General features: G+C 45.6%; 1 protein-coding gene across 1 annotated transcript in view; it reads right to left on the bottom strand.

Annotated features, from left to right (window-relative positions):
* Nr2c1 (nuclear receptor subfamily 2 group C member 1) overlaps positions 1-15,478 on the bottom strand; it is a 54,278-nt gene extending 38,800 nt beyond the window's left edge. The window contains exons 1-3 of the mRNA XM_032911586.1: positions 15,293-15,478; positions 5,837-5,909; positions 136-330 (exon numbers count right to left, since the gene is read on the bottom strand). Coding sequence (XP_032767477.1) covers positions 136-330; positions 5,837-5,890 — 249 coding nt within the window. The 5' untranslated portion in view covers positions 5,891-5,909; positions 15,293-15,478. The remainder of the gene's footprint in view (positions 1-135; positions 331-5,836; positions 5,910-15,292) is intronic.
* Positions 15,479-16,123: the final 645 nt, after the last annotated feature.

Raw genomic sequence — 16,123 nt, 5'->3', positions numbered from 1 at the left:
TTTTATCAAGAGCTCATCATTAGGCACAGTTATAAGGATGCTGGCAAAGAGTTCTAGTTTCTTCTTTCAGATGTACTTGTCTATCCATCTTTGTCTCCTTGTGTAAGGGAAGAGACTTCTTTGACCATCACTTACCTGGAGGTGTGGTGTGGACAGATCAGGACTGGCAAAAAACAACTGGTTGACACCTGCAGCATCTGGCGTTGTGAGGAAGACTTTCCCTGGGGTGGATCCCTCATGGTTTGCTAGAATGAACTGCTTGCCCTGTGTGCTGTGGTCAAGTGCTGTCACAATCTGGATTTTCTGTCCAGTCTGCTGCTCTGTAACAATCTAACACAACCATGGCACATTAATAATGGGTTCAACTCAATCACGTTTGTTTGCTTTTTGAGACTGGTCTGGCTGTGTAGTCAGACTGGTCTTGAACCCATGACCTGCTGCCTCGGCCTCCTGAAGACTGGAGAACAGGGATGTATTACCATGCCTGACTTTTGTTTTCTTTCTTTAATGAATCAATTTTAGCCTTAAAACAGAGCTAGAAAGCCAGTTACACACCTTTTAAATAGCAATTCTGCTAGAAGCAAGCATGAGTGAAATCTGCTAAGGTACAACGGCAAGGTTAGTTGATGTCAGTTCTGTTTTCTTCCTTCGTTCACTACCTTTCACTTAGACCACTGGTTCTCAACCTGTGGGTCTCGACCCCTTTGGGGAATGAGGTGACCCATTCACAGGGCTGGCTTAGACCACTGTAAACGCAGAGATTTACTTCATGGTTCATGAAAACACAATTACAGGTAGAAAGTAGCCATGAAAATAACTTTATGGTTGGGGGTCAGCCCAACACGAGGAACTGTACTAAAGGGTCGCAGCATTAGGAAGGCTGAGAACCACTGGCTTAGACCGACATTGATTATTTGTTGTTCTGGGTCCCTGGATACTTCCGTGAAAAAGGGAAAGTCTTAGCCCACACGGAACTTCCGCTCTGGTGGGGAAAGACCGATAACTAATCAATACGGTAGGTATCCTAAGTGCTGTAGACAAAACTGCAAAGCAAGGTGAAGGGATGGAAGGAGGAAGGGTGAGGAGGGAAACTCTTTAAGGAGTGACATATTTCTTCTGCAGAGACCTAAAGGAGCAAAAGGCGGCCAGCACTGGAACTACAGAACATCCCAGACACAGGAAGTAGAATATACAAGGATGCTGAGGAATTAGGGGATGCTTTATGTATCTGAGGCACCAATCACAGCAAGGTAGCCTTGTGAATGACAGGCAGCAGAGAGCAGATTACAGTGGGCAACCGGAACCGGGGCAACAGCTGGGGACGGATGATATGCAGCTTCCTCGGACCCGCACAGCCTAGATTTCCCACCATGCAAAACAGAGGCACACCTTAGAGCAGTGCTTCTCGCCCGTCCTAATGCCGTGACCCTTTAATACAGTTCCTCCTGTTGTGGTGACCCCAACCATAAAATTATTTTGTTGCTACTTCACAGCTCTAATTTTGCTACTGCTGTGAATTGTAATGTAAATATTTGATTTAAAGGATATCTGATATAAAAGGGGTCGCAACCCACAAGTTGAGAACCACTTGTGGTCTGGAGGAGAGGAGTAGCGACCTCACTTTGGAAAAGAAGATCTTTTACATTAAATATGAAGAAGACTTGAAATGTTCAAGAGTAAAAATAAGGGACAGGAAATGTCACATTGAAACTGTCAAAATGTACTTGCACATACAGACAGTGGCAGAGAACAGGGCATGCCATGTTGAGGGTGAAAGGGAATTAGACTAGATTAGGTAAAAACCTCTCGGGATGCTGTAGTGAGAATTTTGGTTTCTTTAAAAACCCTGTTATGTTATGTCACTGTTTTAATCCTAGGTGTGGGACATAGGGCTGCCTCACTTTGTCCACAGCCATTAACCATGATTGTTTTGTACACTAGGAGAGGCAGGATTTTTGCCAGCTGCAGAAAGTTTAATTCTGGGGACTGTGGGGAGGGAATAAATGCCCGAGCCTGGAGAAGGGCTAAGGGCTCTTTGAAGAATGGAGGAGGGGGGAGGAGGAGAAAAAGGCAGGCAGGCAGGCTGCTGCCCCTCCCCTCCGTGGCTCCTCCCCTCTCCTGCCCCTCTCCTCTGTGGTTCCTCCCCTCTCCTACCCCTCCCCTCTGTAGCTCCTCCCCTCTCATGCCCCTCCCCTCCGTGGCTCCTCCCCTCCCCTGCTCCTCCCCTCTCCTGCCCCTCCCCTCTGTGGCTCCTCCCCTCCGAGGCTCCTCCTCTCTGCTGCTCCTGGTTGCTGTTGCTGTTTGACAAGAAGGTGGAGCTACCCTAATGACAAGGGTCGGACTGGCCCTAAGAAATGACACCCCTGTAGAGGTCTATGCCCCGTCTCTCCTTTCTCTCCTCCCTAGTGTTGTGGGGCTGGAAGGGCTTAGGGTGGAATAAAGGTTGGAAGGCAGGTAGAGAACCCAATTAAGTAGGTTAAAAAAAAATATACCAACAGGATGTGCTGATGGCTAGTCAAAGGGTGTTCCCAGAACACTGGGCTGAGCAGTAAGGACAAAAGTGGCCTCTGCTATGATAGGACAGTCTACGCCAGAGTAAATTCATGAATGACAGAACCCTCTCAACAATGACAACTATTACAATTATTTTTGATTACAGCTGCAATCATTTGAACTTTCTTTGTTGAACATTAGATTGGATTAGGTAAATTCTTCTCTTTCTTGCTACTGTTGGATTAGGAAAACACTTCTTTTTACAATGTGTAGTTTTGTTTTTCATGTTCCCAATTATATTTTTCACGGGTATCTCTACAAATTCCAGGCTCTGACTTCATAGTTTTCAGCATTCTACAGGACTTGGCTTTGAACCGCCAGTTCATTTGTAACAAACGTTACTATGTGTCGTACTTAGGGTTTCAATTGTTGTGATAAAGCAGCATCAAAGCAGCTTAGAGAAGACGGTTTACACTGTTTATACTTCCACACCACAGCCCATCACTGATGGATCCAGGCAGAAACTCAAACAGGGCAGGAACCTAGAGGCAAGAGCTGAAGCAGAGGGTCCATGCTTACTGGCTCGTTCCTCGTGGCTTGCTCGGCCTGCCTGCCATCTTACCCCACCAGAGATCATCCGTCTGGAGTGGTGCCTACTGCCCACGGTGGACTGGGCATCCCGTATCAATCATCAATCAAGAAAACACGGGTTTACTCACAGGCCAAAGCCAATGTTCTCAAATAAGGTTCTCTTCCAAAATGACTCCGATTAACTCGAGCTGACACAAAAACTAGCCAGCACACGACAGTTAAGCTGTTGTCCTATTTCAGATTGTTTCTTTCGACAATACTCATTGTAATTAAAAGTCCAATATTCAGTGTGTAGAAGAGACTTAGGTATATGCACAATCTAACTGCCACTGGGTTGAAGCATTAGATCCCTGAAAGGGTACTAATTTACTACAGTGTAACAGAATAATCGAAAAGAAAGACAATAAATTTGGTCTTCCATGGAGAATAATTAGATAAACAATTCTCTGCCCTCAAAATGTCAGGAGCCAGCTATCATGTCAAATTTGACAATGCTGGTAAAGGTGCCAAGGAAATGAACACCCTGACCCTGACTTGACCCCAAACCGGAGATCAGAGCCAAGGAGTGGGTGAGGTGGGGTGGGGGAGAGACAAAAAACGAAAAATAGCCCTGAAAAGCTCTGCTCCCCAAGAAACCCTATATAAAGCCTGCTTCCTGCTGCAACACAGCCCTGGGGAACCATTCCCCCTCACGGACATACACGGCAAGGTCAGTGACAATGGAAAGGACCCCTGTCTCTTGTAGAGGTGGTCCAGTTCAAAGGAGGGACAGGCCAAAAAATTCCATTCTCAAGTGGAACTTTACCAAGTTCCTCCTGGGCTAGAGTGACTACAGGGTGAAAGCTGTGTGGTGCTGTGGAAGAGCCCCTGGTGACAGAGGACATGTCTTGCTTCATCTAGGTCCACAAATATGTGCTCTGGCAAAGTGTCCCCAAGCCCTGGCCAGGCCCAGGAGCCTTCCATTTGCATTCATGACAGCTGCTGGGACAGATCTGAGGATCTGTGTACAAACTGCTCAAGGAAGTGCCTGAGGCCGGGGTGAGGGATGGGGGGTGGGGGGAGGATTCCAGTTCTACCCTGCTGTCCTGTGGATTGAAATGAAGAAAGCAGGGTTGGGGGAGGTATAATGAAATTCCCAAGATAATTAAAAACAATCCACATACTCATAGGAAATAACTCCTCATGAATACTAAGTTCGTCTACTATATAGGTAGTGTGAGAGTCATGGTTTATATTTCTGCGAACTCTTTTAATGTCAGACTTAAGTAGTTGTACATCCATATCTGTCTCTTCATTTGACCTATTAGGATATCTTGGTTTTGGTTCAGATTTAAAAAGAAAACCCAGTCTCACATAGATATATGGAAAAGAATGGAATAGTTTAATGGCAGTTCAAGCTGTGGAAATCGTCCATTGGTACCACACCTAAACCTGACGCATAGCTTTGCAAAAGCTAGCTGCAGTGTGGAGTCAGGAGTTATGTTATATACATACGGGCCACAGAGCGGAGCAGCAGAGCTCTGAAGAAACAGATATTGTCTAGTGAGTCATCAACATCTTCACCTTTTTCTTTAATTATTTTGTCCACCATTATTTATACCTAGTCTGGGCTTGAACTTGAGACCCTCTCGCCTCTACTGCTTAAAGAGTCCCTAGTGCTGAGCCATTGCAAAGGTCAGAGCCCCATCATTATTAGGGATAACTAGCCATATTTGGTTATTATCAGACTGCATCTCTATTTTTATATCTTTTATATTTTTATATTTTTAAGGGTTTTATATTTACGTGTGTGTGTGTGTGTGTGTGTGTGCGCGCGCACGCGTTCATGCATACACTCCACACTCTGCTTGTGGAGAGAGAGGACACCTTTGAGAGTTTTCTTTTCTTCTTTTTTTTTTTCTTTTCTTTTCACCATATAGATTCTGTGGATCAAACTCAGGCTTGGTGACAAGCACCTCTATCTGGATGAGCCATCTCCCTGGTGCCTGAGACTGGTTTTTATTAGGTACTTTTTTATAGCAGGGACTACCTCAGTTTCCTACAGTGAATGGAGGCCAGAGAAGGTCATTGAGAAGAGAGAGTGTTGTGTTGTGCTGATAGTTCCGAGGCCTGATGTGCCCAATGTTTTGAATTACTTAAAAAAATAACCATGTCTGCCAGGCAGTGACGGTGCATATCTTATCCCGGCACTCTGGAGGCAAAGGCAGGTGGATCTCTGTGAGCTTGATGCTCTACAGACTGAGTTCTAGGACAGCCAGGGCTACACAGAAAAATCCTGTCTCAAAAAAACAAAAACAGAAACGTGACAGACTTGGTCAAAACAGTTCAGACAGAAGAGTCAAAATTAACACTGTTTGCATGAGTAATGATGTCAAGAACTTTGGATAAAACCCTAAAAGCCTGTCATGGCATAGTCACTTTTTGCTAAAAATAGGATGTAGTCATTGAGGACTGATCTCAGATCTCCTAACCGCCAAATAACATTTTCTGATCTCCTCCTACTCCTGTTTACGGCTTTTTGTTTATTGTTATGTTATTGTTATTTGTAGAGGTGAGTTCCACAGCACCCTATCCACTAAAATCACAGCACTCACCATATTCTACTGCCATTATTTAACTACTTCTGGCTGCACAGAAAAGCCATCTGAAAGCTGGGCTATCTTTCCCCGGCACTTCCGGAACCTGACTCGGACATCTAGCATAGACAGTGAAAGCTCGGTAGGTCAGCAGATGAACCGTAAACGACACATACCTCACCCATCTGTTGGTCAATAATCTGATGTGCAATTTCTTCTATGGTCGCCATGATCTAATTGTCAAAATATCTGCCAAAGATGAAAAAAAAAAAAGGCCTTTTTACAATTATATACATAAAGTGTTTACTGAAGAAACTCTAAGTGAAGTTATATGCTGCCTAAGGTTTTCTTTAAAATAATCCAGTATAGGTGTGTGAAAGGGAATAGCCCAGTAGTTCTCAACCTTCCTAATGCTCTGCCCCCTTAATACAGTTCCTCGTGTCATGGTGACCCCAACCAGAAAGTTATTTTTGTTACTACTTCATAGCTGTAACTTTGCTACTGTTATGAAACGTAATGTAAGTGTTTGACATGCAGGGTATCTGAAATGTGACCCCGGTGAAAGGGTCGTGGCCCCCAAAAGGGTCACAACCCACAGGTCTAGACCAAATAAGATCTGCCACGCACTAGCGATGTTGGACACTGGCAGCTGATGACCGGACCTGCTGGGGGATTCAGGTGACTATTCCGATTTTGTACATCTGACGTATGCTTTAAAAGCTATTCTACGTGGGAGTGGATGGAACAGTTCCTATAAGCCAACCCCTGTGCCTGGAGTACACTGCTTCCTGTGACTATTGCTCAGGGAGGGCTGAGGCCCACAGACAATACAGGCAACTGCCGCTGCTGTTGGGTGCCCACGAGAACTAGATGTTACTGCTGAAGACACCATGCTATCGGGTCACAGGACAGAAAAGAAATCCGATGGAGGTGGGCTGGGAGTTTCTTCCCTGCTGGCTAGCATTCAGAGCTGAGGGGGCTGGGTGGAGATTGCTATCTATAGTCTTACTTGGCTGGAGACCTTGTGATGGGATATTACTGCCCCAATGTGTTATGGGAGTAACCAAATGCTCTCTGCTAGAGTCTGAGTCGTGTGTCACAGGCGGCTGCTAATCCAAGCTCAGTAACCACTGTAAGAAAGCCTGGTGGGAAGGGCCCGACTATAACATACACAGAGATGGCCAGGATGCCGCCCCCAGCAAAGCCATTTACTGTGTCACCTTCACGTCACCGCGCATTCTGCCTTTCTAAGCCCTCATTCCTCTACCTTCCTGTAAACACTATTAAGTTGGAGAGAGTTCCCAAGTAGAATGCTTGCCTACCATGGCAGAAGAGGCTCGAGCTCAATTCCCATTAACACACAAGCAGCAAGTGTGCAAGACAAGAGCCTTCCTTTTGAAACGCAGCCTCTAATGACCTCCTGTGTTGGTACTGCAGCCCGCCAAGGTTCACACTAAGTGCTGTCTCTTTCTTGGCCTCGAGGGCAGCCACATTCTATCTAGTCTTCAAGTATCTTCACGTCAAAGCCCACTGTGCTTAATCTAAACGCAACTTCACTATTTTTTTTTTTTTACAATTTATGATTTATTTGTGCATGTCTGTGTGTGGAGGCCAGAAGGGGGCTTGGTGTCCACCACTATAGCTGTCTATTCCTTTGAAGCGGGGCACTCCCTGAGCTGTCATTTGCTAAACGTGACACTGCAGCGGTGCACACTCTAATTCCTGCAGTTACTTCCCATCCTCTTCACTCTCAGTGTCACACCATTGCTGATCAACACGTGTGCCCAAGACGGCTGAGAAAATGAGACATACGTAAGAGGCGCTTTTCTTTTTAAGTTTTTATTTATTTATTTATTTATTTATATGTACGTAGGCTTGTGCACAGGAATGCAGATGTCAGAGGAGGCCGGAAGAGGGTCCCCTAGGAAAGCAGCCAGTGCTCTTGACTACTGAGCCATTTCTCCAGACTCCTGTTTTATTTATTGAGTTTTTAAGGTAGGGTACAAAGTAGCCTGTTTGGCTTTGAACTTGCTATGAAGCTAAGGCTGACCATGAACTGTAACTCTCCTGCCTCCACCTAAGCATCGGGATTACAGGCAAGTGCCAACGCAGTCTGCAGACCGTTGATGGCTTAAAACGAGTCTGCCTTCCCAGGAGAGTAGTTTGCCGCCGTACGTCAAAACCTGAAATTGCTCGAGTCAGAGTTTCAAGTTCATGGTCGGCCTGTTACAGACTGCTAGAATTCAGAGTTGTAATCCTGACTCTAACAGCGACTAAATGCATAGTTTATTTTATAATACCCTTCAGGCACTTAACCTGAGGCTGCTTCTTCAGGATAAGACAGCCAACATCATCTCTCTGAGAGGTTAAAGAGTGGATAAGTGGATAAGTGTATCTAATGGTCCCTGACAGGCAGTAAGCGTTCCATGTACGTTCCACGTAGCAGAATGAACGCAGTGCTCACTAAGTGAGCAAAAGGAGACAGAACACATTGAAGATGTAGGGAAAGCTCACACAAGAGATGGCTAAATTAGTCACTGAAGGGTCATGCATTTTTACTGGCCTGAGGCACAAAGCAAAACGCTCGAGGAAGAGGGCTGGAGAGGACGCTTAGAGGGTAAGAGCGATGGCTGCTTTTCCAGACGACCTGAGCTGGATTCCCGGCACCCCCATGGTAGCTCGAAATTGGCTGTAACTCCAGTTCCGGGGACCCAACACCCCCTCTGGTCTCTGTAGGCATGAAGCATGCACACGGTACACAGGCATAGATGCAGACGACGTAGTCACATAGATTATAGAAAATCAAATGTCAAAAGCGTTAGGATAGTCCCCTTACTACTTCGGAGTTAAGAACCTTGGTCATAACTGTGTACACATCCGCTAGACCCCGCCTCTTCATCCTTTCCACACAAATGGTATAATTAACAGAACCTCCTAGCTTATTAAACTCTGGGTCTCTATCCCCATTCAAAATTATGCAGCAGCCAACACAGGAGTCAGCACATACCTGGCAACAGTAAAAGGATTTTTAAATGTGTAATGACCAAAATTCAATTCGGAATCAAATACCCAGTAAATCCAAGGTGTCACTGACAGCACAGGTCCATCCATCCACGTTGTATGGAACCATGCCACTGAGATTTTATTTTTCTTTTTTTAATTTTATTTAATATATGAGTCCTCTATTGCATATACATCCTCAGGCCAGAAGAGGGCATCAGATCTCATGACAGATGGTTGTGAGCCACCATGTGGTTGCTGGGAATTGAACTCAGGACTTTGGAAGGGCAGGCAGCTCTTAACCACTGAGCCATCTCACCAGCCCTCACTGAGATCTTTTTGTAAAACACCGAACGTGTGCATTTTGACATGACTGTGTATGCTGTCATAACACAGGACACCATGGACTCTGCCTGACACATGTCAGCTTAGACTACTGGGTGCCATGAATTTCCTTCCCCCCATATAAACGTTTCTGTTTTTACAGAAACATAATGGTATAAATACATAAAACCATAATGTAATTACTTGTAATTATAAAAAAATTTTCAAATATTTTCCTACCATCTTTCGATAGCATCTAATTATCAAATTAGTACCGAGGTAGTTTGGAGAATGGCTCCTGCAGGCTCCTATGTTTGAATACTTGGTCCCCAGTTGGTGGAGTTGTTTGGAAAGATTAGCAGATGTGATCTTGTTGGAGGAGGTGTGTCTCTGGGGAAGGTTTTGAGGTTTCAAAAGCTCATGCAGTTTCCAGTTAGGTCTCGTGTGCGCGCTCTCTCTCTCTCTCTCTCTCTCTCTCTCTCTCTCTCTCTCTCTCTCTCTGCCTTCTGGTTGCTGTCTGTCTTAGGGTTCTTTAGAGTCACAGAACTTATGGGTGGGCTCTACGCAGTAAGGGAATTTGTAGTCCAACTCCCCAACTATGCTCAGCAGCAGATGTGAATGGAAGTCCGAGGATCCAGCAGTTGCTCAGTTCCACAAGGCAAGCGGGCAAAGCAGAGAGGATCTTCCTTCTCCCAGTGTCCTTATGCAGGTCTCCAGCAGAAGGTGTGGCCCAGACTAAAGGTGTGCACCACCTCTCCTGGATCTGGGACTTGCTCTGTCCCAGGTGACCTTGAACTCAGAGATCTCCTTGCCTTAGTCTCCAGGGATTCATGGCCACTTTGCCTCAAGATCTCCATGCCAAGATCCAGGTCAGAAACTTGTGTCTCCCAGCCTCAAGATCAGGACCAATTCCGGATTGTAGTTCATTCCAGATGTAGTCAAGCTGACAACTAGGAATAGCCACTACACTGTCTTAACATGTAAACTTCCAGTCACTACCCCAGTATCACACCGGCCATACTCCCCACCAGGATGGTCATAGACGTTAGCTCCCTGAAACTGTGAACCCCCAGATTACATGCTGTTATAAATTGCCTTGGCCATGGTTGTCACGGCAATAGGAAAATAGGATGAATACATTACTGGATTGTATTAATTATTGCATAATTTTCTGGAGAGACGGTTCAGCAGTTACCAACATGTGCTGTTCTTGCAGAAGACCAGGGTTCAGCTCCCAGCACTCATATCAGGTAGCTCGAAACCTTCTGTAACTCCAGAGATATGACACCTTCTGGTCCCCATGGACACCTGCACTTATGTGTATTCCCCTCAACATATACACATATGACTAATTTTTTATTGAAATTAAGTATGCATGTATAGGTTTTTCAAGACATGGTTTCTCTGTGTAGCCCTGACTGTTCTGGTGGCTTTGACCTCAGAGAATTCTACCTACCTCTGCCTCCACCCGTGTGCTGGGATTAAAGGAGCATCCATCATACTCGTACAATATATTTTGTTCATAATTTCCCTCTCCCAATGCCTCTCCACTTCCCTACCCACCTAATTTTATACTCTTTCTTCTCTCTCTTTAAAACAAAGAAGAAAACAAGAAACAAACATACACACAAAAGACCCTCCCACCCCCCAAAAAACCCCAAAAAACAGAAATAAAAATAAGTAGCGAAAGGGCAGGAAGACAGAAAGTGCCCAGGCGACAGAAAAATGTCACTGAGTTCATGTTGTGTTGGGCGTGGCACCAGCCTGGAGGTGAGACTCCACTGGAGATGGGAATTTACCACAGATAACATCTTGTTCAGGGGTGGGAATCTGTGAGCGCTCCCTGCTCAGTGCTGGGACCAATCTGTTTTGAGCCTGCGCAGGCCTTGTGTTTGGTGACCGGTCCCTTGAGCAACATTCCTCAACCATCACTCTCTCCTTTCTCTCTCTCTCTCTCTCTCTCTCTCTCTCTCTCTCTCTCTCTCTCTCTGTGTGTGTGTGTGTGTGTGTGTGTGTGTTTTAAATTATTTATTTTGATTTTTAGACACAGGGTTTCTCTGTGTAACCCTGACCATCCTGGAACTTGCTTTGTAGACCAGGCTGGCTACACACTCAGAGATCCCCCTGCCTCTGACTCCCAAATGCTGGGATTAAAGGCGTCACCACCACTGCCCAGCTATAAACGGCATTTTAAAAAGTTAAGCACAAGTGTAATTTCATAAACTAAAGCTATCGTTTATTATAAGCAATATTCACTTGTTTCGAGGACAACATTGTTTCTCAGTTATGGATCACTGTTTTTTAACAAAATCTCAATCATTTGATTTTACCAATGAAGGCTCGGGAGCCAGATGCTTGGTTGAAAGCCCGTTGGATCAGAGGCAGAGAAAGCAGTCAGCTGACCTCGGCCGATATCCCAGCAGCAATGCCCCTCTCCCAAGCTGTCTCAAAGAACCTCCTTCAACTGAATGTCCCTCCCTTCTACTTCCTGTGTGTCTCTATATCCGTCCTCGTGACTCTTACTGAATTTTTTCCTTAGTGATCCTATGTCCACTTCCTGTCAACTGATTGCTTGCTCTGCCTCTCGACCTATGGTTGGAGTTATTTAGCCCCGTTTATAATATTCAAGCAGAAAGCTCTTGAATTAAAGGTATGCATGCTAGGGCTGAGCCACACCTCAACTAAAAACAGGTTTTTCCAGTAAATAACACAATCTCAGGGCTCATGGTGTGATCCAGTATCTTCCAACAAGGGATAATTGTCTAACTCTTTCCAGGCGGGTTACAGAACAACCAAACTGATGAGAAAAAAAAATTAAGTCAAATTGTCTTTGCAATATATTTATTTCTAATAATCATGATGATGTGAAAATAAATAAAATAAAAAAGCCCCTTGGCTTGATATTTACTGAGGCTTTGGCTATTAGAGAACATGAAAGGGGCTGAGTTGACACCGTAATAAGCAGGCACTGCAATGAACCAAAAAAGTATTTCTTAAATATTCCTAAAACTGTCCAACAGAAGGGGAGAGAAAGCTCCGGACACTTCTTGCCATCAGCGAAAAGCGTTCATTTGTATCCTACAAAGATTCCCATTTAACTGCAAAACCTGTGTGTGTGTGTACACATACAGGGGGTGCGTGGTCTGTTACAACAACCAGGCCAGTGATGGATTTCCTAAGATTTCCTCATTGAAGGGCGCTCCTTCTGACAGAAGTTCCAGAATTGATGTGGCCACTTCTATCGCTTTATTGGCAGGTTTAAGGGAAGTAATTCAGCAAGATGCCCCAACTAGCATTCTGTCGAAGTACAGTTGGCATATGTGAAAATCTGCTTTGTTGCCCGGGGCGGGGGGGGGCACATAATCTGGGAAGGTATTAATCTTAACATCAATGTTTTTCTTTTAAACAAATGCAGGTTCACAGCTAAAAGGTCTCATTAAATTTCTGGGTAGATGTTGACGGGGAAATTGTATGAGAGGATGTTGACTTGTGACAGAATTTAAGGTTCTGTAGAAACAAAAGTCCTTTTACTCAATGAATGATCCATCGGGAGGCACCTGTGGCCAGAAAGTCTCAAGTGAGTTGTGCTTGGCAGGACGGAAGCTGTGCTCTGCGCTCAGTTTTCCTACCCTGGCAAACAGACTCAGCTCACGGAGCCCCTCAGCGTGCAGAGGTGGCTAAGACAATAAGTGCTTTTGAGTGATGCTAACAACTGTTCGACCTTTGACTCCCCTATGTTGGAGAGTTTTAAGAAACATGCAAAATACTCTCTTGGTTTATTGCAGTGTGTTTGAAGGCTACTGAAATTATAGGATGACGTTGTATCTTGGTGGGACAGAAATCTGATTAGGTTTTTTTTTTTCCCCATAATGACTTATGGCTCTCAAAACTGCTTTTTGTCAGGTATTTTTTGAAGTATTCAATGATTTAAACATATTGCTTCAAGGAAGTAACTTAATATATTTATGTTAAAAGGTAAAATTGAAAGTTTTACTAAAAAAAAAAATAGCTACCGTGGAAAAACAGGGTGAAAACTGGTTCTTTGGAGGTGTTTACAGTAGAGATGACTTTATAATTGAAAATGACTTCCTTAGGCAGAAAAGATGGCTCAGGGGTTAAGAGCCTAAATTCCGTTCCTCTACCCATATGGTGGCTCTCTATACCATGTAACTCCAGTTACAGAGGATCTCAAACCCTCCTCTGGCCCCCGAGGGCACAGTACTCTTGTGGTAGACAGATATACATGCAGGCAAAACACCCACCCAGAAAGTCACAAGTTCATGTTCCTTTACATCAAATACTATCCATTAAATATCAAGGTTTACAAAGCCTGCAGTCAGTCCAAGGAATTCCCTACTTAGGAATCCCAGAGGCGAATGTTTAGCAGTTTATCACACTAAACGGAAACCAGCTTCTGCAGCACACATCTTTTCTACCACACTTGTTCTACCTGACCTCTGAGACCCTGCTCAAATTCCATTCTACCCACCATTTCTGAATGATCCGCTGTATACTGTGTGCAGCAAGAGTTAGCTGGGATTTAAGGACTGACTCCCATGGTTTCTATTAATTCTTAAAACTTCCCAACAGAGGCCCATTTTTCTAGAGATGGTTTTTAAAGGTTTGTGGGTGTGTACACACACACACACACACACACACAGAGGATCTTATAGTGAGTGCTATTTATTATATGTTTGAATTACACACTTCATCACACCCACAGTAGATATTCAGGCTTTGTTGCCTTGAATCAATCCCCTTCAAAACCCTTTTCTTTCCTTTTTAAAGATTATTTATTATATATAAGTACACTGTAGCTATCTTCAGACACACCAGAAGAGGGCATCAGATCTCATTAAGATGATTGTGAGCCACCATGTGGTTGCTGGGATTTGAACTCAGGACCTCTGGAAGAGCAGTCAGAACTACTGAGCCATCTCTCCAGCCCCCTTTAAAACCTTTCAACTGAAAGTTTTACACAGAATAATGAAATCGGTTACATTTATTGTCGCCATATGTTTTGTTTGTGATGGATCCAAGTATCAAGTATCTTCTTTAATCAGTGGAAGCAACATTAAGACAGCTTTTGAAAGCAGAGTTAGGAGGCTACAAGGGAACAGTACAGAAGCTCTAACCTGGAAACAGGAATTCTGGTCACTGCCACCCTTTGACTATAGGTCTCTGGAACTACAGCAAGTGGAAAAATTACATTGTATCCAAAGATTCAAGATGCACACCAAAAGGTTACTGGACATATTGATACAAAGGACATAGTACCTTTCCTTTATCTTCCATACGTCTTCTGGGGTTTGGATACATGGTTTCCAAGCCAGTCTCGCCAAGAACTCCAGGTGACCTTTGCTGCTTTAGCCTCCTGAGTACTGGGATTATAGGGTTTGCGTCACCAGCCTGGCTCCTTCCTACAGGTCATCCAGCCTCTGTTCTTTCTCAATATCAAATGGTCCACAATCAACTCCCACTTTTCTCACCTTCCTCGAATCTCCTCTAATGTACTTGAATTTCTGCCCTCCAAACTACAACTCCCAAGACACCCTCCCTGAACAATTTTCCTTTTCATCTTTGCTGTGTGATTAGAACAGATGAATAATCTCTTTCCAAATTTACTAAAGTGGACACATAAAGTTTAAAGACAATTTCCCAACCGGGTAAACACACAGAGACTTTTAAAAACAAAGAAAAACCCCTCCCTCGAAGTCTAAGACATACTAACAACTTTCAGCCGGTGGGAAAAGCCCTAAACAGATTTAACTTCAAGTCTGTTTTGCTTGTCCTTCCCAGTTTAGGCTGACTGACCCCGCTTAACTCTGGGGTAGGGGACAACCTGGTAATATCTGCACATCGGGAGACATTATCTGAAGAAACCGGTGGCAGGGCTCCTAACAAAAGAGCTAGTGGAAGCTTTAAGATGTGCCCAGTACATGAGATAGCCCTAGGCCACCTTCCCTCAAAAATACAGCCGCAGCAGATGCTGGTCCTCTTCGGGCAAGCAGGATCCTAAGCGGGCGGAGGTGTCATCCCGCAGCCCAAGGGTACATGGCCCCATCGGGTCCCGCGCCCCGCAGCTCCCTCCCCTGCACCTACCACGCGCGCAGCCCCGGGGCGGGGGAAGCGGCGCCGATACGGAAGCGTTCCCTGTGGGTGAAAGGTCACCGTCCCCGCCCGGCCTCCCGCGGCATTGAGCTGTCCGCTACCACCCCGCACTCGGGTAACCGGGAGCTGGGACACTTGGGGACACGGGCGCTCGGGCCACGACGCTTGGCGGTTGGGCCGCCCAGCACCCGACTTACCCCTCCCGCCGTGGCGGCCGCTGGGCTGGAGAGAGCAGAGGCGAGGGGACCCGAGGCCAAGGGGACAGGAGAGCTTTCTGGGTTTGTGTATTTGGGGGTGGGGGTCAGAGTTCGTGACCCCACCCTCGGCTTGGCGGTGCGCGGTGCTCTTGGCGCCTGCGCATTAGCGCGGTGGAGAAGCGGCCGGCCGTGGTGACGTTCCCTGGGCGAAGCCGAGGGCCCGGGAGTCCAGCGGCGGTTCTGGAAGTCGATTGCCCCCTGCAGGTGTGGAGGGAGACCGCCGCCGCCGCCGCTGCGTGTCCACCCGATGTCTTGGGTGAAGAGCGTCTAGTTCTTCCAAAACCTGCAACTCTGGTGCCAGGGCCTCTGCGGGCTCGTGATCCCAAGTGCACATACCCAAACACACGTAAGTAGAAGTCAAAGACACCCGAGGGCTAGTGAGATGGCTCAATGGTTAAGAATACTTGTGGCTCCTCCAGAGAACACGGTTTGATTCCCAGTACCCACATGGTCTTCTGAAACTTCAGTTCTACTGGATTTGGTGCCCTCTTCTGGTGCGCAAACATGTGCAGGTCGAACACCCTATACTAAAAAAAGTAAAACTTTTTTCTCTTTTTTAAAAAAGATGTGTTTATTTATAATACACTGTAGCTGTCTTCAGACCCACCAGAAGAGGGCATCAGATCTCATTAAGATGGTTGTGAGCCACCATGTGGGTGCCGGAATTTGAACTCAGGACCTCTGGAAGAGCAGTCAGTGCTCTTAACCACTGAGCCATCTCTCCAGCCCCAAAGTAGAACTAGTGAAAAAAACAAAAAGGAAGGAAGGAAG

The sequence above is a fragment of the Rattus rattus genome, chromosome 1 (assembly GCF_011064425.1).
Source record: "Rattus rattus isolate New Zealand chromosome 1, Rrattus_CSIRO_v1, whole genome shotgun sequence".
Classification (NCBI taxonomy): domain Eukaryota; kingdom Metazoa; phylum Chordata; class Mammalia; order Rodentia; family Muridae; genus Rattus; species Rattus rattus.
Note: the sequence above shows the minus strand (reverse complement) of the source record. Positions and strands in the feature narration are given on the sequence as shown.